The 27657-nt window shown below is 38.2% G+C and overlaps 1 protein-coding gene and 1 long non-coding RNA gene across 5 annotated transcripts; one reads left to right on the plus strand and one right to left on the minus strand.

Annotated features, from left to right (window-relative positions):
* Positions 1–1764: 1764 nt before the first annotated feature.
* Positions 1765–26841, minus strand: aldh5a1 (aldehyde dehydrogenase 5 family, member A1 (succinate-semialdehyde dehydrogenase)). Of its 4 annotated transcripts, XM_069195046.1 has the most exons (19): positions 26758–26839; positions 25599–25712; positions 24066–24201; positions 23741–23932; positions 23500–23561; positions 22494–22565; positions 21845–21889; positions 19584–19755; positions 18604–18920; positions 15762–16004; positions 14327–14410; positions 13115–13285; positions 10232–10348; positions 8594–8737; positions 7509–7652; positions 6067–6225; positions 5574–5737; positions 4630–4688; positions 1765–4264 (listed from the first exon to the last, which is right to left on the minus strand). In XM_069195046.1, the coding sequence occupies exons 3-19, from the start codon at positions 24181–24183 to the stop codon at positions 4053–4055; spliced, it is 2475 nt and encodes an 824-aa protein (XP_069051147.1). In that variant the 5' UTR covers positions 24184–24201; positions 25599–25712; positions 26758–26839; the 3' UTR covers positions 1765–4052. The 4 variants fall into 4 exon arrangements, with proteins under 4 accessions (XP_069051147.1, XP_069051145.1, XP_069051146.1 ...); XM_069195044.1 differs by lacking the exon at positions 25599–25712 and having other exon boundaries at positions 26758–26841; XM_069195045.1 differs by lacking the exons at positions 25599–25712; positions 26758–26839 and adding an exon at positions 24669–24758.
* On the plus strand, positions 15917–22459 carry LOC107078622 (uncharacterized). Its single transcript, XR_001479570.2, has 3 exons — positions 15917–16157; positions 21460–21549; positions 21707–22459. It is a non-coding gene; the product is annotated as an uncharacterized lncRNA (long non-coding RNA).
* Positions 26842–27657: the final 816 nt, after the last annotated feature.

Below are 27657 nucleotides of genomic sequence, written 5' to 3' on the forward strand. Positions count from 1 at the left end.
GTTTTAGAGACCTATAAAATCTGACAGCACCTTGCCCTGTGCACCTACAACTTAAAGAAACGGTGAAGCCCTGGTCCTGGAGGTCTGTGTCTGCAAGTTTTCAAGGTCAGTTAGTTTAGCTAATCAAGAGCTAAGTTGTAAGGAAAACGTGCAGGCACACTCTTGGCCTAGACAGGGCTTCCCATGACACACACCTTCTGGTTTTTGTTTCCAGCTAAGCTCGACTTAATTGAATCCACAATTAACTATCCAAATTAACAACTGAACATTTGGGTTTCTTCTACTCAAAAGGGCTGAGATCATATGATAATTCTTAAATGCAATAGTCAGAAGGCAACCACTAACATTAAGTTAAAGAATTTGCATTATTTCTATTAAGTCAATAAGCAATTAAGAGTTGTTACCTGAAGCCTCAGACCTCAGACACGCGTTCCCAGTGGGGTTCATAATTACAATTAACAATGAAACCACTGTTGACTTATGTGGAACATAAGTAATTGGACCTCTCAACACAAAGTCATTTTTATTGGAAGTATTTGATGTGCATCTGGACATCATTAGTTGCCTGCTAAGAGTGTTTATATAGAAATAAGACAGTGATTGCTTAATAATCAAGTTGAGGAAAAGATGTTTGCTACTGTACATATCATTACAAAAAACACAGGCACCGGAACATATTTGAAGCCAAGGATTGAGTGCCGAAACAGAATGAAAAAATCTTGTCAAGCAAAACCATGGCTGAGAAGCATTTATCTAGCTTCACCAGTATCAACATTATCCAGCATTTATCATTGGCAGCTGAAAGATACTGTATTTTGTCTAGCAAATCTTACCCTTTTCAGTCTGCAATCAATTTCAGATACAGCATTTATTTTGTGTATGGATATTAAATGTTTTCATCTTACTAGTGTGGAACGTTTTAATAATATGAATAATGTAAAGGAAACTGTCATTATTATATAGCTAATTCTCTCTTTAACTATTAATGACAAAAGAAAAAATGTTTCTCTTTTGATGCCTATAACTGCAGCAAATCATGTGGCAACTGAACATCAACTTCAATCAAGCTTTTTGTATAAGGTTGTGATTACCCTGGTTGCTGTTAATAATGGATAATCAACCAATACAGGAAGAATTGTGTCAAAAATATAGTACCTTATGTCTCATGACATGGTTCTTTCATGAACATAATCTTGAAATTAAGTGCACCAACTAAATTGTCTTCTTGTTTTTGTTGTATCAGTTAACTGAACTAAGCTATTAAATATCCATCACACTTTGCACATGCAGTGCTACAAACATCTTGACACTGAGACAGCCAATTTGCACTACCACCCCATGGTTGAGAGCAGGATCTCAGAGTCTTTCTTCATGTTTTTATTCTACCTGTGAATTTAATGAATTAATGGTCTAATTGAAGTTGTCTTCAGTTCTTTAACTGTTGATGTTATCTATGAACCGAGTAGAGCTCATGATCTCTGTTTTCGATACAATAACAAAGATACAGAAGCCTTTTTATGCATGTCTGAATTCCCAGAGAATGCAAGAATGAGTGCTAAATAATGTCTCCACCACACTGAGGCTTATTAATAATTGGTAATGTTCACTGCCATTTTGTCCAGTGAAGAAATTAAACTTTTGACAGCTGTTTCAGCAGAACACAAGCTGTTAGAATATTAAACTGTGCACAACAACCACCTTGCTTCTCAATGTATGTGTGAAACTTTGTTCTCAACATTGAGCACAAATGTCATTACAACAAGATAATCTTGGGACTGTTTTTTATTATTACTCCACATTAAATATATACAACAAATACAAATTTACTTTATACAATAAAACTCTTTATAACTAAGAACAATATTGCTGACAGACACAGTGTTAGACCTGGATGTAGCAACAGTGATACTCAATCTTGGCAATTTAGAAAGCAGTTTCTATTTTTAATTTGCAGATAAAGTCTTTGCTCTAATTAATTTTAAGGAAGGTTTTACAGTAATGGGAGACACGTCAGGAAGGGTTTCTTAGGGTTTTCATATCTAAATCTTAAGAGTAAACCCTAATTTCTTACAATATCTGGAACTGTTATACTTCAAGCTGTTTTTCACTATACCACAAGAAGACTGTTAGAAAACAACTACATGTATATGAAGAGGTGAACAGATCATGCCAAGAGTCTTAATGCTCAATTTAACTAAAATATATTTAATAAAATAAACACATTAAAAATAGTAAGCTGCATTATTTTCTGCAATTCTGGAATTTAATACCAACTTAAAATGTATATTCTGTAAGTTAAATACTGTACTACAAACTTAAATTTATCTTGGTTGTTGAACACTTCTTCTACATCCACGTTTTCAAGTGATCTCTGTGTCACACCAAGCCTTTCCTAAGAGGCATTCTTGAAGCTTCTAGAACAGAGGGTCCTTATCCTGGATGCGGAGGACTATACAACTGCTAGGTTTGTTCTAGCCAAGCCTTTGGCTACAAAAATACCTTTAATTAATTACCAAGACCCTCCACTGACTCCCCCTATCCTTCTACTGGGGATACAGTACATCACACAAGGTGTGGAAGACGGCTGTAATGCCACAAGGGTCCTCAAGACTGAGGACTGAAAGTCTGGGTTTACGGACAGACGTGGATTGGGCCTTTCACTATTGAGATAGAGAGTGAGGCCAGCTACTGTCTCTGCCAATTGCCATGGGACCATTTTGTTGTACTCCACTGATACCAGATAGCTCCCTATCAAGAACAAGCAGCCATAAGAGGAAAGAGGGAATTGCATTCTCACAGCTCAATTCCCCCTCCTTGAGAACGAGGCACCCCCAACTGCTTTTCTCAGAAATCGCAACTGCAGACGAGACCACGCCAGACTCCCACAGGGCTGTTATTGTGGATGAGTCGCCCTTTGCTGTCCCACCCTCTGCAGGGTCCCTCATCATGCTCAAAGCCAGAGAAGACTGCCAGTCCACCCCTGGACTCTAAGGTACCCCAACAGTTGGAGGAACTATAGCATTCTGCGTTGCAGCTGGGACACACTCTCCTGTTCTCTGTCAGTCTCTCTCAGTGACTAGCAAACACCTGTTATTTATTAAGGTCGATAAAGTGTGAGCTTGCAGCCCTGCTGTCCTGCCTTTTCGATTCCACTTGCTCACATGCTTATAAGGAAGAAAGGGGCAACTACAAAACCACGCTCATATCGTGTCCCACTAAGGTAACAGCCTATAACCATCAAAAAACTATAGGATGTTTGCAAGTGTGCTGACAAGCCCAATTGCTATTATCTTCCCTAATAATCCCTAAAACCTTAATGTCTGTAGTGCACTGGGTGATGAGCTCATGAGCCAGGTGAACAATTATAATGTTTGACACTACTCCGATCATAGTGTTATAGTCGCAGATCCTGTGTGCTTTCAGGGAAACAGCTTTCAAAGGAACCATCCCTTATGGTTTTTCTTTCTGACATTGTACTTGTGTTGTAAAGCATACTGCATTTGAAGGCAATTGTCTCAGATTCTTGTTTTATAACTTAATTATCACTACTCTTTACTTTCCACAATGATCAATTCGAATTCCATTGACTAAGCAATGGAACACCTTTTCCAGAGACCAAGGTACAACAGTGCTAAATGCATTAAATTAAATAATACAAAACATTCTAAACCTCAGCTGTACAGAAAGAAGCAAAGCATCCTCTCTGGCTTTTTTATTTGAATATTGTATCAGTAGTCTTCAGAATTTCTGGTGCAATAGGAAAGTTATTTTTAATGCCAATAATATAAGATGAAAGGCTATAAACATCTGAATGTGCTAAATTAAAAAGTGCACATTCCCTTATACCCCCTGTGATTTTGTGTAAATATTACAAAGCTTCTCTTCACAAATTACTGTTTACAGAGTCAGACCAATACAGAAACATCTCTATGAAGATTCCCACCTCTGTCTGCTGATAGGATGCTGATAGAATTCCTTTCTAAAAACGTAGGTTAACGGTTATGGAATGCTTGATCAGACAGCATGGGAAATACCTGGCTTGACAGTAGTATTTAAGCAGACAGCCCACCGAAGCACATGTACTTAACATCCATATACTCGTCAATTCCATACTTGGATCCTTCTCTCCCCAGGCCAGACTGTTTGACTCCACCGAATGGGGCTTCTGGGGCTGATAACAGGCCCTCGTTCACCCCCACCATACCCACTTCCAAGTGCTCCGCCACCCGCCAGATCTGACTGATGTCTCTGGAGTAGAAGTAACCTGCCAGTGTGAAAACAGAAACGTGAAGGCTACTCTCCTCTCACTTGGCCCAACAGTTCCACCACAAACCTGGAGGAAAAAAACAGCATGTGGCCTCCATGCCCATGAGGAGACTAAACAGAATTCCTAACTGATCTCAGGAAGATTTGTGGCAGCACTTCATTTGTCAAGACAAGACGGACTTATCTGACACGACAGACTTCCTTGACTACAAGTGACAATTTCGGCACATATTCTTTGGCTGATCACATATACCTTCTCACTGAAAAAAAAATAGAAGCTTGGTTGCTACAGAGGACAACATCGGCCACACAAAGCCTGGTTAGTGTAGTTTTAAGGGAAATTCCCATAAACAACTAACTTACCTGCTAAACCTACAGAGGCGGAATTAGCGATTGTGATTGCTTCTTCTTCAGTGTTAAACCTATCCAAGAAAAAAAGCAATAATTAGCTGCAACATGTCATAAGATGAACCAGCAGAAATCTCATTATTTTTCCCAAATAGTCAGACAAGTCCAATAAACATTAGCATGAGACTAGGAGGAAAGAAAGTATTGTAGGTGAATTCATCTCAATCAGGTGGCGTAGGAAGATTTCACCTTTCAAAACTGACAGTAAAGAATTTGTGGGTCTAAAATGTGGTTATTTGTAATCTTGTTTAGTTAATTAAATTAAGTTTTCATCATTTCCATGTCATACAATATTTTTCAAAACTTCCTTTTTTATTTCCGTTGTAATAGTTACTTACATACACAGAAATCAATGCTTTCCTAAAGATCCTTTTAATGTCCTTTCATTCTAATTTAAAAGAAATCTCTGAATTCCAGGGGTTCTTGCAGTTGCAACTTGCACCAATCAACTGATCTACAACTAACTGCACTGGTCACTGGCTCATTTCTCTGGTACTTCACACAAAACACAGTTGAATTTTTAATCAGGAACACCACTTGACTCAGCCCACTTTGCGAAGTTCAGGTATTCTGATGTAGGACAGAAGGGGGCTGATAATTACCTGCCTTTAGTTCTGAATGCTGCTTGCATTCAGCCACGTGATTTAGATGCTCCACCTCACTGTTGTCCAAGCCTAAAGAGATGACTAACTCCAAATTTGAAAACACACATTTAAGATACCCTCTGCTTAGTTTTTTGTTTCTGAGAAATAAGAGACAATAATGCTTAACAGAGCTGTCTCACTTAATAAACTATAGACCAGTGTCCTTGGCCTACTGTGGTACAAGGTTTCAGTGCCATCTGCCGTCACAGAAATTTGAAAAACATTTAGAAATTGTAGAGTTCATGAAAATCTCACTTGATGACAGGAACAAGGGGCCCAAACGTCTCCTCTTTGACACACAGCATGTCCGTGGTGACGCTGGACAGCAGAGTGGGCTCCATGAAGGAGCCTTCCAAACGCTTCCCTCCTCTCAGCACACGTGCCCCATGAGTCACAGCATCCTCAATCTGTTTCTCCACCTGACAACCCCAGACAGTGTGATGAGAGAGACTGCCAGTGTGGCTAGTGATTGTCTCTACCTGAGCATCTACTTTGTGTCAAGGCCAGAGCCCAATTTGGCAAAAGAAGTTGGCACAGGCCAGATTCTACACTGCCTTCCTTATACATGTTATTCAAGAACCAATCAATTCTTCCAACAGAATCCCACATCTTTAATCTCCCAGTCAACACAAGAACACATTGTTTTGCTTTGGAGCAGCTTTCACAAACGCAGCTCCACAAGGCTTGTGAGCAGTAATTGGAATGTGCATCCCTGTGGGGCTCACAAGCTCCTGCCACTGTAAGGTACCTTCTCAGCTGCCCGGACATTGATGAGTGGTCCCTGTGTGGTCTGCTCCTCAAATCCATGTCCCAGTCGGAGCTCTCTGTCCATGGCCCTCCCCAGCTTTTCCAAAAACTCATCATGGATCTTACTCTGCACCAGGAATTGGTTGGAGCACACACAGGTCTAAGACACACAGATCAAGGGAAAACACAGCACAAGTGGATGTTACTAAGTGGATGTTACAGTTACATGTCTCAGGAATACAAATTGGACAGGATTAGGATCCTTAGAGAAAACTAAAAATTAAGGTTAAAGGGTTGAAATTAAGCAGTATCAACAACCCCAGTGACTTGTTACTGTACATTGAAAGCACAAGGATTATGACAGCACAATAGAGTACCAACATAACTTTTTTGTTAAGAGTCAATACAGTGCAGAATATGGTGCACTTTCTGTTATCTTTTCTCGATAACATTCATGCACTAACGACATCCAAAATTGAATTAATATTCAGCTGACACAAAGACAACATAAATTACAGCTGGGTGTTTCACTTAACCTTTATGTCCCGTTGCAACTTGAAGTCCCACCAACAGGAGAAGTATATCAGCTTTGAATTTGACCACATTGGATTTTATTTTGCATTATTTAAAAAAAGAACAGAGAACATTTCTCCACCCATAAATTTTTTTTTCATTAAACTATTAAGTTATTGTTTGTAGTTTAATCATTATTCTGTAAATGCATATAACTTACCATCCTTGAAAAATGTTAAAATGGAAACACAAAATTATCTATTAAAACAATATGTACACATTTTGTCTCGGAATAATTTGACAAACTCATAACAGGATATTCAACATGGGTACATTTAACATAGGTCCAAAGAGACCTGTCAGGATTTCTAAATCCCACTCCCCGTAAATATTGTTTTAACAACATGAAATATTTAAGATACTTTTCTATTAAAGGATGCATTCCTACTATAAGAGAGTACTCTTTACATAAAAACAAAATTACGTCCATGAAGATTTAAAGAATGTGATGGAAGAACCTTGCTCAAGTGTACCACAGCATTGCCCACCCAGGATATGGAGTCAAATCTGTCCAATTATGAGTCAAGAGTCCTAACTACTCCTCCTCATTACTTTCACAGAATCCTCTACTCATAGTCTAAAGTGTCCACTAACTGAACATTTGATAAATGCCTGTCTGCTACATTCATCTTCAAATCTGTACTTAAATTCTCAAATATGTCTTAGCAAAGTTGTTTTCTCCTTTGTATTAGATTGTAATTGCAAACCATAAGAGAGCTGAATTAAAGGTTTATCAAGGGCTACACAAATACTGCCTGAAATATAGAAATTCGATTTCTGTACATTCTGCTGTAGCAGGGCTCTGGTGTATCAGTAGCACAGATTTACTCCTGGGTCCTCAGCTTTCAACCCATCTTACAGCAGTCTCACCTGCCCGGAATTTCTGAACTTTGAGACCATCGCTCCAGCCACAGCCTGGTCTACATCTGCACTATCAAACACGATGAAGGGGGCAAGGCCACCCAGTTCCATAGATACTCTCTTCACTGTTCCAGCTGCATGCCTCAGAAGGATCTGCCCAGGAAGAAAACACAGACTGCTAATTAGCAGTGTTTAGACAGTGTATCACTATTAAAAAAGGAACATACGCAGTAGGTTTATTCTATGAAAAGGAAGAAAAAATAATTTCCAAGCCGACCCCCACATTTAAATCTTATTGCATTTTACATGCTAAACAAATTTAAGTGCATTCTTGAATGGAGTTTTACACTCTGAAATGTATTTTGTGAAAAAGAAAAGTATGTTTTTCTGCTAATCGTCTGTAATTGCAGGGAATTATACAAAAAATTAATTTTGAAATTATCATACACATACTCTTATGATCACAATTACAATTTACTGATTGAAAAACACAAAGGTTTTGACTTTGCAATCCCAAAACGTTAGGTGGGCACTCCAATATTAAGTATTTGTGTGTAAGAAGTCTCACAATGAGCCACTTGAGCTGTTTATACTAAATGAATTAAAAGGCAAATTCTGTGAGAAATGTCTCTGTCTCCATATTTAATTTACCATTGCCACATGACAAAAATAAAAGACCAAGAACAGAAGTAACTGGCTTTATTTTTGTTTCTTGTTCTACAGAACAAGGACGCAGGGCTGTTTTCTTATTGGACTTTTTAAAATTTTTATCTACCACATCATTTTTAACCACTCCTATTTTGTAAGGATCCAGAAGGGAAATTTACTGAGCACGTGAAGAGTCTCACCAGTATGGAGTCCACAGTCCTCTTTGTGCTACTGCCCTTGTGCTTAAATAAAAGCAGGCTCTGAAATGCTGCTGTGTTTGTAACAAATGAATAAGAGCATTAGACATTAAACCTCTATTCACTATTTAGGTCTATCTATTTAATATCTTTTGTTTGGTGGTATTCAGAGCACTACTGTCTCTATTTCTCAAAAAATCTTTTCTCATCATCATCCCTCAGAAAGCTTCTGACAAAGTGGATACTTACCTTTCCAGTGGCCGTGGAGCCAGTGAAAGAGATCTTTCCCACCCGAGGATCAGTGCACAGGACCTCCCCCACTGTGGGGGTCTTCTCTCTGGAGCAGGGGACCACATTGAACACTCCTGCAGGTATCCCTGCCCTCGCAGCCAGCTGCACTTCAACAACACACAACTCCGTCATGATCGCTCTGAAGGCATCCTTACACAACGTGGAATTCCAGAACGTTTCTCTAACCTCAAAAATCTTTAACAAAGGACAAATCATTTTATGTTATCATATCTTACAACTGGCGGCATCATGCCCACAGTAACAGTATATGCTAATCAACGGCAAATTCTGATCAAATTCTGTAGCTTTGAACTTTTCTATTTTTTTGTGTTATTATAATAATTACATTTCCATAGCCAGGATAAGCCCTGGATCTCCCATGAGCCTATACTGGATAAAGCAGTTAGAAACTAGATGAATGGGTAGCACCCAATATAAAGATCCCAATGGGTTCCCAAAGCACTTGGTTATAGAAGCAAAGGGACCTATCACTATCAATAGAGTGGCCATCACTAGAGTGCAGCACTCAGCTGGGTGACATGCAGCAGTCCCATTACACAACAGATATAGCAAAAACAAAGGGATTAATGCCTTTTTCACAAGTGTCATAGCATCTTCACTGACCATGTAGTCAGACCTACAGTTGGATGGTTTAACATGATGACATTTCCTACAGTGTCCCTCGTCACCATATTGGGACTGGTTTTGAACATTCTGTTCCAGTATGAAGTTACCTTAAAGGTTAAGTAACCCACAGAAACATAAAATACCCATACCATACCCAATACCATACCCATCACAATGAGCACTAAGGAAAATCTGCAGGTTACAACAGTGCACAACTTCAAAACAAAGTTTTCAACGTGGAGAGTGCATATATCAAAAACATCACTGCATGAAAAACAATTTCTGTATTCTACATTTTAAGGGGTCAAGAAACTATAAAAGTTTCAAAATGAAGTTCTGTACTTTGAACCTACTTTCCTTTTAACATACCAAACAGTTCTGTTAATTTTCTCCAAAACTTACTTTCTAAAGTATAAAGACAGTAACTACAGTTCTTATTTTAGCTATTGACACATAATCCATCCTATGCAAATAAAAAACACACTGATATATTGAAGTGAACAATTTTCAGTTTTGTTGAGCCTATACTCTTCTGCAAAATCTGTGGAACAGAAGAAACCAACCCAAAATCAACAACAAAAATTAGTCCAAGGATGCAAATTCACAATTATATTGCACACCCACCAGAGGGGTGGAACTTGAAGAGACAAAAATCAGACCTCGGGGTTGGACACATTGAGTGCTGATTAGTTTATAGTAATTGGTGGTAAGAACAAGATTTCTTTACTGACACCTTCCACAAAATATACAGCAACAAAGAGGTTGCAGATAAAGGAAAACAGGAGAGTAGGAGAAAAGGGATAATTAGGTGTCAGCTGGGAAGATGGTCTGTCAGATTGAGGCTGAAAATAAATTTCTGAGGGAGAAAGGACAGCTAGAAGTATCGCACATCTAGAAACCCCATCTTAAAAGAAGCACAAGGACTAATGCAAGAAGTAAAAGGGACTGCAAGACTATGGGGATACTGACCTCAGCCAGGGCGAGGGCAGAAAGTGGGGTGTCCTCGGCTGGCTTCACCACCACTGTGCAGCCTGCCGCCAGCGCTGCGCCCACCTTCCGCGTGATCATGGCACTGGGGAAATTCCACTGGTGGAGGAGACAGGACAGGGAGCAAGAAGTTACTCAGCATCTCTCAGACCCTTCCTCTTACAGTAGATTAAATAAATCACAGAAATATTACAAAGAATAGGAAATTGAACAAACATTTATTTAATGAAAGTTTTTCAAGTCAATTCAATACTTTATTGCAATGTCAACAAAGTTGATTGGAAATTGCCCTAGTGCAGTCCAGATAAAAAATAATAAAACACATATTACACTTATACAATACATATTATTCAATCAATCAGGTCTAATCTATTTATAGTTATACTCCATATAATACTTGCAACATCCAAGATCTACAGCACAAAGTGAGGTGCCTAATGGCTTCTAGATTGTGCTATTTCAGAACTGAGCAGTACTACATTTGATACTTTGAAACCTCCTCCAAGAAGGTAGATGTTTAAAAAAGAGCTGGTGGGGTGGAAGAGGTCTTTGGACTCCTTTTTAGCTTTCTGTTTGATGCAGCTGTCATAAATAGAGGCAAAAGAGGGCAGATCGCATCCGATGATTTTGGATGTTGTGCATACAACTCTTTCCAGCTGTTCCTCTCTTGGGTAGTTGTACTGCTGTACCACACTGTTAAAGAGAAGGTGGCCACTCTCTGCATCACAGTTTTATTGAGGTGTGTCACTGTTAAACTTCTCTTAGGTAGTACAGCCTTTGAAGGGCTTCCGCATGATTAGGCTGGTGTTAACTTCCCACTTCAATGACTGGCAGATGGTCATGCCAAGAAACCTGAAGATGTCTATTCCTTCTACAGACATTAATGACAGGTGGTGGTAAATCAGCTCCACCCCAGTGAATTTCCACTTCCAGCTCTTTGGTTTTAGCAATGTTAAACTCCAAATTATTTTCATTACACCACTTGGCCAGTGCACTGACCTCACTTCTACATGCTGTTTATTCATTGCTAGTGATTAAACATACTAATGTTGTGTCATCTGCCAAATTTATTAAATTCACAGACTGTGAAAAGAGACACAATCCTTTGTGCATTATGAGGAAAGGAGTGGTGACAGTACACATCTGTCTTTTCAACTTGCTTCCAATCAGACCGAAAATCAAAGATCCAGTGGCACAGGCACTGGCTAATGCCCAGCACCTGAAGATTATCAAACTGCTTTAAAGGCACAATTGTATTAACTGCTGAGCTGTAGTCAACAAACAGGACCCATGCACAGGTAGCAGAGGCCTCAAGGTGGTGCACAATGGAATAAAGGCAAAGAGAAACAGCACCCTCTACAGGTCCAGCTCAACACTGTACAGAAGGTTACAAATCGGTCACTTAAAAACTTTCATAATAACTGATGTCAGGGCCATGGGCCTATAATCATTCAGTCAGCTGGCATTGGCTGTCTTAGGCACTAGACATTACTGTGCTCAAGAGACCTATTAAAAATGTTAGAAATAACAGGAGAGAGCTGGTCGGCACAGCACTTAAGAGTCGCTGTAGACACAAGATCAGGCCCTGTCACTTTCCTGCTGTGTTGTTTGAGTAGCAGGTTCCTGATCTCACGCTCCTGAAACACAAAAGGTGGGCTCAGGGGCTCGACCACTGTAGGCAGACTCTGTTGATCAGCTGTCTGGCCGTCAAATCTACAATTTGGAAGCTTGGGATTATTGTTATAGACTGTGCAACCTTACGGCCTGTGATCAGACCCAGCCTCACCCCTTGACTATTCTTTGCATAAAGCCAGCTTATACTTGGCTTTATGCTCTCTTCACAGCCCTCTCAAAATCATATTTAGCCATTTTGTACCATTCTCTATCTCAACATATCTCAACGTTTATAAGATTCATTTTTCTTCCTGCATGGTATCATAACCTCCATGCTAAAACATGACTTGTTATTACTAAAAACAGTCAAATGACATGCACACATTTTCAGAAAAATTAATGTAAGAGGTAACCATGTCAGTAAATTCATTACATGTCTCCCTAAAAACACTCCAATCAGTATTATCCAAACAGGGAGAGGACACTGAAAAGAATTAAACTAGGCTTTGGTGAAAGGTGTAAATCCCAACCCTCCTCCCCTCTTCCTGGGCTGGTATTTGGATGTCTGGTAGCAGCTGCATGCTGTAGCACCTGTGGCCACATTCCTGGCAGCAAAAGCCCCTTGAAGATAAGTAAAACTTCAGCAGAATGTTGTTTGAATATGCAGCAAATCAATCTCTCATACTTAAAGAGGAAAAATAGCACAATCAACTCAGGATCACATACTGTACACACTGTAAAACAAAACGAAAACAAGACAGGTAAGAACCAGATCACCCTAGCACACCACCATCTGGAACTTACTTCTAAAGCTTCGGATACAATCCAGAGATCTTTAAAAAAATGATCACAATTTCATAAAGAAAATTTGTCTAGGGTTTTGTAAAAAAAAAAGTTAGGATCCACTGTATTAAAGGGCTTATGGGACATCACTGAAAAACCTGGCAGGATGTAGGATCATTTTCAATACATCTCCTTTTTGTGTGTACATTTCCATCTCTCCTGTACTGCTACAACATTGTTCATTAAAACTTGGTCATTCCATGGTGAGTGAAGGCATTTAGAAAAACTACTACAAAATGTAAAAAATAAAAAAGACATTTAGGCTTACTTATTTAAAAGGCAGCAGTATAAACCTCATGAGGTAAGAAATGGTATTTATAAAAAGAATGAAATATGATGTTTAATATAGTGAAAGATGTTAAACGGAAACTGAAAAGCACTGGATTTTCAAATTGTTCACCTACTCACCGGAGTTATGATTGAACATACTCCCACCGGCTGTTTGAGCACGAGAATTTTGCGGTTCTTTGCTGAAGAGGGGACGATGTCTCCATAGACACGCCGGGCTTCTTCAGAAAACCACTCCAGAAAAGAGGCAGAGTACACCACTTCACCTAAGGCCTCCTTCATTGGCTTTCCCTAGAAAAGGCAATTCCTTTACATTGTCCTCATCATTATAGTGGGGCATTGGGACACACACAGACCACAGGGTGAGCGCTCCCTAATGGCTCCACTAACACCTCTTCCAGCAGCAACCTTAGTTTATAGGACTGCAATAGACTGAAATATGAAGGTGTTTTCTCAATTTAATGTGAAAATGAATTCATCCAAGTGAAGCATTGGGTCTATTGTGCAGAGAAGGACATTTAAAAAGTTAAGATTACAAAAAGAGTACAATAGGCAGCTACCAGTGACAAATATTGTGGCAGAATAGTGCAATAAAAGCACTATTTCGTCAGCAATAAGCAGTTTTAGAGTCCATTCAATAAACCACGTCATTGTAGTCCATGATGGAGAGCATGGACCTGTGAACTAATGTGACCTAGAGGAATGTGCAAAATAAGATCTGTTGTAATAAAGGAAACCAAGTCTAGAATTGAGTTTATAATTTTATCAAACAAGTTTTAAAAGTTAATCTCTACACAGCCAATTACCATCATATAAATGGCTGACCCTGGGCTCTGACCCCAAGCTTCTCTCCATGTCTGTGTGTCTCATGGAGAGCAAGTTGGGATATGCGAAAAGACAAATTTCTAATACAAGAAATTGTATATAGCCAATAAAGTGATCTTTTTCTTTTCTTCTTTCTTATTTAGAAACCGTGACATGTTCCAACTGTTTTGCTTAAAGTAAAATCATGACTGTCAAAGGATGGTTTAGTAGGAGACACGCAACACTTCTTTCTATAACTCGCTCAATTCTACTGAAAATGAAAAAAATTGGCCGTCATAATTTAAAAAGTTACAATATATAAAGATGGTTAAAACATAATATAGAGGTATTACAGATGCTATTTCTTAATGACGTTGTTTCTAAGAACAAAGTTTCATTTTGGTTGTTTTTTAACTGCTGTACTCTTTAAAGTGGAATGTGAACTTGTGCATTGTGACTCAATCTAATTTGACAGATATGGGCTGAATACAAATCCATTTAAAAAAATAAAAAGGGTTTACTACTTACACACTCCGCAGTTATGAGCTTGGCAAGATCCTCTTTATTTTGTATTAACAAGTCATACCAATTTCTTAGCAGAACGCTTCTTTCCTAGATAGAAAACAACTCTTTAGGGATAACTTCAGCTCCTTCCTAAACACACATCATAACAACTGAGATCATTTCAACTCATAAAATATAATACAATAAAGATCAGTGATGTCCTAGAGTCTGTTGGCAAGTGTTCACTTACTGAGTATCCAGTTAATTAACTGCCTGCCAGAAAAAAAAATCTAAAACATTGCAGGGCACTGGACTTTAGCACATTTATTTCACAAGGCCTGTGCAATAAAAACACTTAAAACAGCCATTTATGTACTTTGTACTAAAATCCTCCATGTGAGGTGTGTTACCCAATAGCAATCAAATGCTAGTGGTGTCTCTTTTAAGGATCCTCAGTTTTTATTCCAGCTGTTAAGAAAATTAAATCTGGGTCTCTTCCAGAAATATGTTATGGAGATGAAACCCTGTGACCTTAATTTGAATACATTTCCACAGACAGACATGGAGTTAAAACAATAATTAAAAAGATACCTGCGTTCAATTTAAATCAACATTTCCATAATCACCAGACCACATTCTGACACAGGATCACTGAGCTTGACAGCCTCTAAAACAAGCTGGGTCAAAAAGTTATATCTCATATGTAACTCTTCTTCTGTTCTAATGTAAACCTGTAGTTTATGCAGCCAAATAACTTATTCCTTTCTCTGATTGTCTGGACTACTGTCTTTATTTGTTTGCCGAAAAATTCAATTCAATTCAATGTATTTTTATAAAGCGCCTTTCACAACAAGGTTGTCCCAAGGCGCTTAACAATGCAATTGACGATACATTTTGTCAATACAGAACAGAAGACCAGAAGACAACGGACGAGAGAAAATGCAATTTCCTTTCCGTCACCCTGGCCAATTAGTATAACGTCTTTGCGCACTATCACAAATTTAAGATAAGATGTTGTTTAGCATTCTATTGTAAGCATCTGTGGTATGAACGTACTTGACATGGTTAGTTATAATCATGTTTATCGCATAATATATAAACCTAAAACACTGTGATTAATAAAAGTCTTTAAAAGTAGTTAAAACCAAATGCAATATCTTAACTAATCTCATTTTAAACACGACAATGATTACAGTCGGGTTTCATGGAAAAAAAGACCTAAAACGGGAAATGCAGTGATGCAGAAATTAATTGTTTATCTTAAATCGTAGCTCTGCGCCTCTGCAAATGTTGCTTAATTTACAATCATATAGCCACTGACTGACGAGGCCTATTTACAAAAAACAGTGTAACACCTAGAATGTGGGTGTTAATACTTCCCTTAGGCTGTACTTATTAAGCATGCATCTAGTCGTTCTCTGAAACCTTTCAACCCGTTGCAATTCACCGCGCAACTCACCTTCGCCGAGTGCTGTTTCCATGACTGAAAGGCCGTGTGAGCAGCACCGATGGCTTCTTCGGCTTCGCCAGGACCGCAGTCCGAGACATGAGCTATCTCAGTGCCGGTTGCCGGGTCCAGAACAGTGAAGGAAGAAGGAGCGGACACCCAGCGTCCCCCGATGAAGCACTGAGTGCGGAACAAATCCGAGGAAATGGAAAGGCTGTATTGCCTGTGCAATAAAGCCGACAAGCCAGGAACAAGCTGGGAGAGAAAACAGCGACTTCTTGAGAGAGAGAAAAGACCCATTGCGGGAAACGGCGAGTGTATGGGGTGAAAGAAACAAAAATAAGTCACTCAGCCTATTCCATTAACGAGAAAAACGTCTCGCAACAGAAGGCAACGTTACTCCTCACAGTAAGGGTTGGTTTGGAGAGCTGGCGCATGAAACACGTGATCGTTTCGATTTTCCATTGTAGTATTTTGGGTTATTGTGAATTTGCATATTTTTGGTATAATATTCGTCATTATAAAGCGACCTGCTTTATAATGACGAATGTTAACCGCGTATACTATGTATACTTAATATATTTTCAGTTTTCTGAAGGATCGTACCAAGTCCTACCGGGTCGATTCGATTTCTCATGTTGCATGCTATGCGCTATAACTCATCTCACAAATAACTGGTTTTACACCGAGTATGACGAGTAAGGACAGTATATCCTAAAAAAAAATGGACATTTTAGGCCCATCCTGGGTTCGCTTTCTTTTCTGAATGTAACCAACTAGCTACACAAGGTGCTGCTTCAGCAGCATGTAGTTTCCCCATATTGCAGTACAAAGGCTCCTTACAACTGTATTGTAGTGGGTGTTGAACTGTCTTGATATAAAGGAAATTTTTCAACCTTAGGACAGTCCTTTGGGTCTCCAGAAATAAAATAAATGTGACCACCAGTAGAAAGAAAGCCTTTTCATTCGACCTGACATATTTTAACAATAAAATAACGGGTGGCTTATGTGGCTTCATGCATTTTTGCTGAACATCTGTTAAAATATTAAAAAACTGGGAATTAGTACAGTAAAGCAGCAGTTATATTTGTCATAAAACGCACAAAGTTCAATTGATGCTTCAGAGAGGTAATTCAGGTAGATATTTTATTCGGGATCATGGGGTGTGGGATTTCTGCACCAGCCAAGGATACAACACCCTTGTGCAAAGTAAAGTATATTTTATTAGATGCTTCTATGTCTATCATTTCAAACCTCTGGGCAGTGACAGTACAAAGTTAAAAGAAAAAGTATATTAGCTCACAAATCTCTGTCCAGTCTGGGACTTCAGAGCAACCAAACTTTCGAGGTTTTGCAAAACCTTCCCGAATTAAGGTTGAAGGCCTTAATATAAGTTATAAAGTTAATATAAAACTTAAATATATTTAGGGTTCAAAAAATGAAAGCAATTCATTACACAAAGATTTGCAGGAGTCTTGAAGAAACTACCTAGCAGGCTCTTAGAAATCGTCTCACTTGGCTCTTTGAAGAAGCAGATGGGTCAGATGCTAAAGGCCGGAAGGTTTCTGCAGATTTGGAATAATATCAATATGTTCTTCAGTAGAAATCTGAATAATGTACATGCTTCAATTTGAAGCTAATTCTTTTGCTGGACAATCAATGTGTAGGTGATTTACAATCAGATCTGAATAAATGCCCTGTCTTAAAAATTAAACAGGGCTGTGTTATGCATTCTAAATTAATCATATACTGTAAGATAGTAAGCTAAATAGGGTGGCACAGTGTCACAGTGGTTGGCATTGCTGCCTTGCAGCATTGGGGCCCTGGGTTCAATTCCTGGGGTGCTGTAAGTGTGGAGTCTGTATTTTCTCTCCGTGTTCATGTAGGTTTCCTCCGGTTCCCTTCCGTAGCTTAAGACATACTGATAGGTCAAAGGGGAACTTCAGTGCTATTGTTATATTTCAGTATTAAAAAGAATCAGCATTGCTGACTACGTTTCAAGCCACGCTAAAAGTAAAATGTATATAAAAAAATCAAATTTACCTCACAAAATAGATTATATTTCCAGGTATGCACAGCACCAGATTCTGCGATTCAGAATGAGGCAATATGACTTCCAGTGATGTTATAGATGGCCTTATTACATTGTAAAGACACTGGCTTATGAATACATCTCTTTTCATCCAAAAGAAATATTGCTCTCAACTTCGAGACAGTTTTGACAAATACAACTTACTTGTTAACTCTGCATGTAGATCATACTGGAACATTTCTGCAGTGAAATGTCTGCTGCACAACCTGTACTTATTCGCTTGTACATCACATTACATTAGTCATTGCAGTGACTAGTGAGCAGGAAGGGCTGCTTCACGTAGCAATTTGTGCGCCCGTGGCAAGACCAGGGGTTTGTGATAACAGGGCGATTTACAGTACTTTCACAAAATTCATGATTTTGATTTTGTGCTTAATTCAAAATTAGTCAAATTTTCTATAACATTAATTAATTTCTTTTGTTACCAAGACTTAATACGTGCAATGTGGAACTGCAGTTCCCCTTTAATTTGATTTTGGCAAAACTGGCCCTGGTATGAGTATGTGCATGTCTGTGAACACTGTGATGGACTAGAGTCCTGTCCAGGGTACCCTGTACCCTGCCTGCCTGGATAGGCTCTGGCTCACCCGCCAGTATTAGATAAATAGGTTAGAAAATGGGTGGATGTACTATAACCTAATTCAAAATACGAGTTGTAAGAAGTGCTCAATTGGCTGTTAATAAGTGTTGCAAGCATTGTGTCTTGTAAAAAGAATAAATCCAATTGTAACTATAAGTAAGTATTTCATATAGGATAATTACCATGATCTGGAATTGGGGAGAAGGTTCTTTTTCTGTTCTGCAGTCAGACCAGTCTGCCTCCACCATGTGAACAGGGTAGTCTGTCTCTGGTATGGGCGGCAGTGAGAGGTCCTCTGGAGATTCTATCTTCATGCTCTCCAAAGGTGAAACTTTTGGAATACAGTCAGCAGACTTGGCCAAGGTTTGTACCAGGCGCTTTTTGCAAATAGAAAGATGGATCAAAGCAGTCTTTTTCCTCAAAGTTGTCTTTGCACAAAAAATACAGTGGAAGTGACCAGCATCTCGACAACCCAAGCGGCATGTAAAAATAACAAAGTCTGTAGAGAGAAAAAAAACAGAAGTTCAACAGTGTAAAATCTAATATTAGCACAAACAACAATACACAACATTAAAGTGGTGTCATGTAAACAAAGCCAATTTTCAATCTAAAAATAAGAAAGTAGTTCAGGTGGGTAGCTGTATCAGCATGGGTAGGCTGCAAAGGAACAATAGGTTTATTCCATGCTGAAAAAAAAGAAAACAATGTTTCGGCCGTCACACCTGAAGAAGGCTCCATGGCCGAAACATTGTGTTTTCTTTCTCATCTTTTCAGCATGGAATTAACCTATTACTTGTTCCTTAAAAGTAAGAAATGGAACTTCACTAAAAATATATACTCATATACTTCAGGATTAATGTACTGTTAAATTAAAATAAATGGCAATAATATTTAATTCAATAAGTACTGTATATAATGATCCAAGAGTTGGCAGCTTTGGCTGATTCTGGTCCAGGAGAGTCAGTGAGGAGAAAGCCTATGTGTCTTTTTCTAAAATCTAAAATGACTATCTAAAAATCCGACAATTGCCATTTTTCCTATCAAACACCAGAGAATTTTAAATGAAATTGGAACGATTCAAGAGATAATCACTTACGATTGCCACAATGTGCTACATCATTAAATACAAAAGTATTTAAAATATACTGTTAAAAATACACACCCTCAAAGCATAATGCCTTTTTAAAATGTATGTCTATGTGCTTCTTCACATGCTTTTCTGTAGTTGGTTTAAACTTATTCATGTTGCAGAAAGGGCAATGAAACAGTTTACAGCAAGTCGTACAGCGACTAATTGCAGGTTCCTCTCCCATCCTCAGAATGCTCCTATGTAACTATGAACAAAATAAAGTCAAATGATAAAAAACAAATGTTAATAAAGCAGCTTTTTAATAAGAATTATATCAGTTATAGTAATATGATAGGTAGTTGATAGAAATACAACATCCACAACTAGTTCTGCAAAACGAGAACAATGTGGTACGTATATTGTGCATTTACAGTACTATACATTTTTCACAGCCACTCTCAGGCAGTTTGAAATAAAAAATAAAACAACAACAGTCATACAAAAAGCAGACCACAGAATACTTCAAAGTAATCTGAATAAACAGACCCCTGACTACGTAAGAGTCTCACAGAAAAACACTGGTAAACACACTTGGGGGAACAGTACAGAATTACAAATAATAGAAATATTCTACTTTCCATTCTTGTGCAGAATTAGTGGCAGTTTCCCCCACAAAATATGGCATTTATTGAATTCTGTTGTGTACTACAGTTAGTGTGGTTGCCATATATACTGATGGAAAGAAGAAACACAACATTTTCTGGAATATTAGTCATAGCTTATGTACTGTACTTTCACAAAAAGTTGTCAATTTGTTTTAAGCCCTCTGACCAGCAATACAGCTTGTGCAGTGAGGCATTGCAACTTGCCAATCACACGAAAGCTCATTAGGTGCACTTTTACCTAAGGAGGTCCAGGTGGAACAATTCCTGATCAGGTCACCTTTAAAAAGGCCTTTGTTCAAAGCTTAGGTCACTGCAAGAAAAAGGCCACACTTTTCTGGGCATTCCATAATGCCTCAAATGTCAGCGGAAGCAAGGGAGAGGGCCATTAGCATGCTGCAGGCAGGCATGTCATGTGCCAGCATTCCCAGACACTATGGAGTAAGCCGCTCCACTGTGTCCTGACTGCAGAGAAGGTTTCAGCAGACCAGGAGAACAGATGACCATTTAAGATCAGGTCGCCCTTGAGTGACCACACCAGAGTAGGACCGACACATCAGACAGACTGGTCCATCTGAGAGATCTACTGTACCACACGTACTGCTGCTGAAACTGCCGGCAGACACAATGCCCGCATTGACAATGACCTGTCAGAGGCCCTCACACCCGACTGGCTTGGGCCAGACAGACTCATCAGCAGTGGCAGTAGGTCCTCTTCACGGATGAGTCACCATTAAGCCTGTTCCACGCAGACGGGAGTGCCAGAGTGTGGAGGAGGAGGTGTTGCATTTATTTTTTCCATCAGTATATATTGCTGTAAGGAAATATGTTTGCTACACAACAGACTGGTAAACTGATTTATTAATTGAAGTTTCTTTTTCCTTGATGGCACATAACACCTCAGCTCAAACCATTCTACCAGTGCTGAGTCAGGCGCATCACAGGAACCAGGTTTCCCCCCTTCATCTGCTGTATAAAGCCTACAGCTACTTGGTTAAGAAAAGAACTGTAAATGAAGTTTCTACAAATCATTTTGAAACTTTAAACACCTTTGGTATGTGTACTGAAGCATGACACAGTCAACACTGAATCTCGTAGAAATGGATGGTTTTGTGCTTTTGCAGAGATAACTCACATACAGAAGTAACACACACATACTGTGACATTGCTGAATTGCATCAGTTCTTTATTAGTAAGAAAGCCTAATTATTATTTATCTATATATAAAACATGAAATGCTGCTTGAAGATTAAATATGTTGTACAGTTATGCATCCATCAATTTTCTGATCACTTCATCCAATTCAGGGTCATGGGGGAGCCAGAGCCACAGCCTATCCCGTCAAGCAACTGACGCAAGGCAAGATACACCCTTGACGCCATACCAGTCCATTGCAGGTAAACATTGACACAACCCCATTTACCATGCACACTTACGAATCCCAAGGCAAGTTTTCCAGAAGCCAATTGACCTACCAGTATTTTAACCACTGCACCACTCTGCCGCCCTACACTTTGCTAAAATATTTTGCTAAAATTATGTTTTTCATTGCAGACATGACTTGCTCTAACCTAACGAGGTCCAAAAAAAATTCGAACCACCAGGCCATCACTCTGTCTGTCTTCCCTAAAACTCCACCCTGCTCCCAGGGCAGCAACATAAATCGTGACACTGTCCTGGTGTGATACCTACTGTTATGGGAAGATGTGGTCCTGGATTCATGAAGTGAACAGGTTGCTGCAAAATAAATAAAAAGAGTGTTAATATATCTCCAGGACTGCAGATAATTCTTTGGATCTAAATTCCATTAACTCATACTGTTTAGATTAAATGCAAACAGAAGATATACTGATTTCTCAAACCCTGTAAATAACATGAAAATGAAGAAATCTGATATTTCACATTTTTCTATTGGTATCCAAAAGTACTATCTGTTGTAATGGAATCATAATATAGTACAGCCAGTCCTGGTCCTGGGGATCCCTGCATCTGCTGATTTGTTACAATTGGCCTCTTAAACACTGATTCTAACTGATGCCTTGAATTGATTTGCTTGCTTAAACTTTTTGCTTACTTTTTCAATCTTTGGCTTCAAAATTACCCTACTTTAAACATTTTGTTTTCAACAACTTCAACATACAGAACGTGAAAGTGGTCTCTCTGCAATGTAAAAGGAGTCTATTCCTTCATTCTTCATTCTTTTCCACCTGGTAATCATCCTGTTTTTCTTAGCAGGTGCAGTCTAAGTGGGTCTGAAGTATCTCTGTACTTCCAGCACATTAACATGAAAATAAAATATTTGATGATCATGATCTTGGAAACAATTTTGTCTGTAACATACCTCAGCACTCTGCATATCTGTGCCAGTTTGAAGAAAATTTCTGTCTTCTTGGAATTTTTCTAATTGTTCTACCTAGAGAATAAATAAAGTGCTCATGAACAATAAATGCCAGATGAAAAGATGAAAAATCTTGATTTTAGGAAAAATTGTGTATACTTATATAGAGTCTGAGCATCATCATTAATTCTTTAAAAATTCTATGAACTCAGGCTGAGAACTACCAAATTTGTAATACACTTGCTTGTTTATCACTATGAAATGCATATTAAACCATGTGTATGTTACAGTAAATTATTTATTAGGATGATTTTAGTTAGGTGTTTTGTGATCTATATTTTTTTTAATTAATTTTCTCCTACTTACCAAAATGTTGGTTTTGGAATAATTATTTTGGGATTTAGAATATTTATTTGAAGTGTTTAAATATGCAAGGAGTCCATAACCAGATTATGATTATTAGCAATATTCATAAACCTAGCAATGTGATCTTGAAGTCAACAGATAGTATCTTAAAATGAATGCATTGATAACAGTTCTTTAGGAATACCGTTACTGGTTTTGTTAGCCACATTACAAAAAGGTTCAGAATCAATAAAAAGGGGGGTTAATCACTGGTCCTAAAGCCACTGACAAGTTAAAGAAACTGAACGTCTTTAATCTTGATCAGAGTAAAATCCTAAAAGCCAAGAAAATGAACCTACTACTTCAAGACCTGACAGAGAAACAAGGACTTGAGAACACAAGGAAATCAAGGGCAAGTACAGGTAGGGTTGAAATTAGGAAGCACCTTTGTACACAAGAAAGTGAAAGTCCATCTGTAACAAACTTTCCAACCATGTTTTTAAAGCTGATTCCTCTGGATACATCAAATGATTGATAGGCAAGATCCTTGAAATGTTAAGATTCTAACAAGCAAATGAGCCAAATAATTTCCTCTCTTTTGTAACCTTTCTTGTGTCCTTAAGAAGGCTTCATGCTCATGGCTGAAACTGAATCTACAACATACCTTGACAAGTTCTGGATTATTTCGAATGGATTTTCCACCTTCCTGACATGTTTCACATTGTTCTACCTGGAATATTTACACACAGCTCATGAGCAACAGCATTAAAATGTTAACTAAGAAAATATAGTATACATAATATCTTGATCATAAAATAGATACATAACAGTTTTATCTATGCACTTACACAACAATCTGACAAATACTGGACTGACAAATACACTATTTGCATTTGAGATTTAACCTACCATTTTCTCAATGTCTTTCGACATTCCTGGCCAATAAAATCGTGCAGATATTGCTTCTCTGGTTCTGACAATGCCGTTGTGGCCACCTGCTGCAGACACATGGCACTCTTTGAAAATGTCTTGCGTTTCCAGTACTGTTGTTAGCACCTTGCGCTCTCTACCATTGGAAATATGAAATAGCTTTCCATCTAGAGGGGAAAAAGTTTTATTCAACAACTAACAAAACTGTTAATCTCAATTGTGTTAAAAATGTTGTTAGAGCTTATCCAAGAGTTATTTAGATCCAAACAAATGTTAACATAGTTATTTCAGTTTACTAACCTTGCACAGAGAATTTTTCACTCAGCCTTCTAAGGTTTTGTTTCTGTGATCTGGAAAAGCCTTGTGGATATTCCCCGCTTGTAAGGAAGTTTACAATTTTTGATATTTTTTCTTCCATGTTTTGTAAAAAATCCAACTAAAAAAAAGACATTTGCAAATTCATTTACAAAACCAGCTGTCCAATGCAACAGTTGTTTTTCAAATGCTTAATATTTTAATTTGTAATTACACTTGCAAACAGCTAAAAAGTGAATAAAAATATTTTCTTTAATATAATACAAAATATACCTTATAACAGCTGAATAATATAGCCAAAAGCACCTTAAAACACCTCCTATAATGGCTAAATGTTTTATAACTATTCCATCTTCATGTAATTTTATTGTGGTCTCTTGTAATTGTCTCTGTTCAGGACTAAAATCTAAGGAACTGAGTTCCTGCCTGCGCACAATACTTTTAAACAGAGACACAGACAACCCCAGTCCTCAAGGACAGTAGGATCCTCTTCTTTTCATTCCTCATCTACGTTTTAATCATTCAATTGCACTAATTAATTGGACAATAAGTTTATTTTAATTGAGTAATTTCTTAATAACAAGGTACCTGTAAGACCCACTGGACACTCCCAGTCAAATACCTGAGTTGTTCATCCCTTCCTTAACGCCTGAATTAATCTTGTCTCACTTATTTGAACTGAAAAGAAATGTAGTTTTTGTAATGTGGTGATCAAAACAGCACACATACCAATGCATTGTACCTCTCCAACATAACCTTCCTTGTTTTAAAATTCACACTTTTAACTATAAAGCCTATCATAACATTTACCATTGTAAAACTTTGCTTGGAGATTTTACTGCTTATCAAAATGTCTAGATGATGGCAATAAAATGTCAAGGCATGGTGGTTAGGTTTAAGTAGCTAAATAGTAGGCAGTAGTATGAAGTAGTAGGGGCTCTGACATAACCCTTGAGCAAGGTGTTTCACTGGAAGCACTTCAAGCAAAATTCTCAGCTGTGTAAAATAGTAAGGCTGGAATTTAAGTAAATGAGCAGCAATCAAATGTTTGTCTAATTCAATCAATTTGTTTATTTCTCTGTTTTCCTACAAGTTGTGTGTCCTTAGTTCTGAATAATGCCCTGTGCAGTACTAGTATTGTACTTCAGGATCGGCTCCAGCATGCCTGGATAAGAGGCTTGCTGATGGATGGTTAAACATGGATAATTCACTATTCAATAATACAAACTTTCTTGACTCAAACCTGGCAGATGCCCAATGCATTATTTATTTTCCAATCACTAGATAAGATGCTTGCAAATTCACCTACAAATTAATTTAAACCTTAAGCCAGTTGCTGTAGAATTCTAGCTATGACTTTTAAGGAATTTCCACACTTAACAGCAGTTTTGTACCATTTTGTGCATAGTTTACTCCATGTCTGGGGGCACCAGGTGTCTCAAACTTGTTATGAATCCAACATAGTTACTAAGCGATTAAAATCCATTAATAATAATAATAATAATAATAACTGCTTACACTTATATAGTGCTTTTCTGGACACACCACTCAAAGCGCTTTACAGATAACGGGTACTCCTCTCCACCACCACCAATGCAGCCATAGTGCACCAGAACGCTCACAACACATCAGCTATCAGTGGGGAAAAGAACAGAGTGATGAAGCCAGTTCATATAGATGGGGATTAGTAGGAGGCCATGAGCTACACCCCTACTCTTTTCGAGAAACAACCTGTGATTTTTACTGACACAGAGTCAGGACCTCAGTTTTACGTCTCATCTGAATGACAGCGCCTTTTTAGCAGTATAGTGTCCCCGTCAATATACTGGGGCATTAGGACCCCCACAGACTGCAGGGTGAGTGACCCCTGCTGGCCCCACTAACACCTCTTCCAGCAGCAACATTAGTTTTTCCCAGGAGGTCTCACATCCAAGTCCTGACCAGGCTCACACCTGCTCACCTTCAGTGGGTTGCCAGATGTGAGTTGCAGGGTGACATGGCTGCTAGCATAATTATAATAATTATAAACATTATAATGTTTTTTATAATAAACTTTTATTGAACATCAAATAATACAAACAATGGAGAAAATAACGGAAAAGGATCAGTTAAAAAAAAACACAAAACAAAATGCTGCCATAGGTAATTACATATCAGAACACATTTTAATTATGGACCATAGTCCCTTTAAGATAGCAGTGTGTGACGCTGCTACAGACGCACCGCCTTTTTTATTATCTGTGCCGCCTGTCGATGTTCTTACAATTTACCTAGGTTTGTGTCCAAAATCGGTTACAGAAAAAAAAACACTTGCGCTTCAACTTTGAAGCAATGTAACTACCAGGGGTTTTCTTGCAGTGTCCTGCCAACATCAGAGGTGCCTTCAATAGGAAAATTGTAATTACCAGTGAACATTGCTGAAAAACAGCTAGTACGTGATCGGCGCAAAAGCCTGTTGGTAAGCTAACAAAGTTAATAGCGTGCATCACTGTAAAACTCTCCCCCGTCCCGTGTCCCGCTCCCCATGACACAAGTTATGTCGTGCTGTGAGGAGCACGGTTAGCTGTGATGCTGATCTTGGAGGCGATTAAACCCGTCTGGGAATACGAGCGAGAAAGTTTTCCATGGTTTGAACCTGTAGAGGTTTAAAAATAATAATAAAATAAAATAACATTACCTGAAACACTTCAATTTGGTCACGTACCAGGTTCTGATGGGTGTTTTCGTTTTTTCAGGCACCAATGTTTTGGGCATGCGCAAACCGCAAAGGGCAAACGCAGCTGTTTTTCGTACCAGTTTCTGACGTACCACAAAACAACGTGACACGGGTGGGTAGTAGTGGAATCATTTCGTGTTCTAAATTCCAGGAGCAGATACGGCCTGTTGAACATTATTTTTTGTTATGTACTAACGCCTTCAGTCATCCTACAATTAAAAAAAAAAAACAAATAGTGCAATGCACATAAAAAGTTGTTAACACAATTTGCATCATAATAATCAAAACTAGGTACATAAAATACTGTAATTCTTGGGTAGTTCACAGCACAGTCTTCTACAACTGCCTCAAAAGCAATACGAGATAATAATACTGCAATAAGAAAGTAGAATATAATAACTGAATATATTTCCTAATCCTTTAAATGTAATAACAATGTAGATTGATAAACCTGTTTATAAAGGTTAAATCAGAAACAAAAACGACACAATTATGAAATAGCTTGGCAAACTCAACTTTTAAAACTTTTAGTAAAATATACTACTAAATTCTTTAGAATAATCAGAATTGTCCTGTAATATTGCAAAAGAATGTAAGTAATCTTAAAGACTTTAAACGTTTATGCAATCATATTGTAACATCAGCAATCTCAGAACTTCCAGGAATTTGTAAACAAAACCATACAGTATATCATCATTTTCCATTGGTTCTCCATTAGTTTTGATTTGCCATCTTCATCTTAATTTGATTGTAACTATTTTTGTATAATCATATTTATATTTTATTTTAACATAAACCCAACACTCAGTCTGTTTGGTCACAGTTTTTCCTGTATTGTTAACTTTTCCTACCAGTTGCAAA

The sequence above is a fragment of the Lepisosteus oculatus genome, chromosome 10 (assembly GCF_040954835.1).
Source record: "Lepisosteus oculatus isolate fLepOcu1 chromosome 10, fLepOcu1.hap2, whole genome shotgun sequence".
In the NCBI taxonomy this organism is placed as follows: Eukaryota; Metazoa; Chordata; class Actinopteri; order Semionotiformes; family Lepisosteidae; genus Lepisosteus; species Lepisosteus oculatus.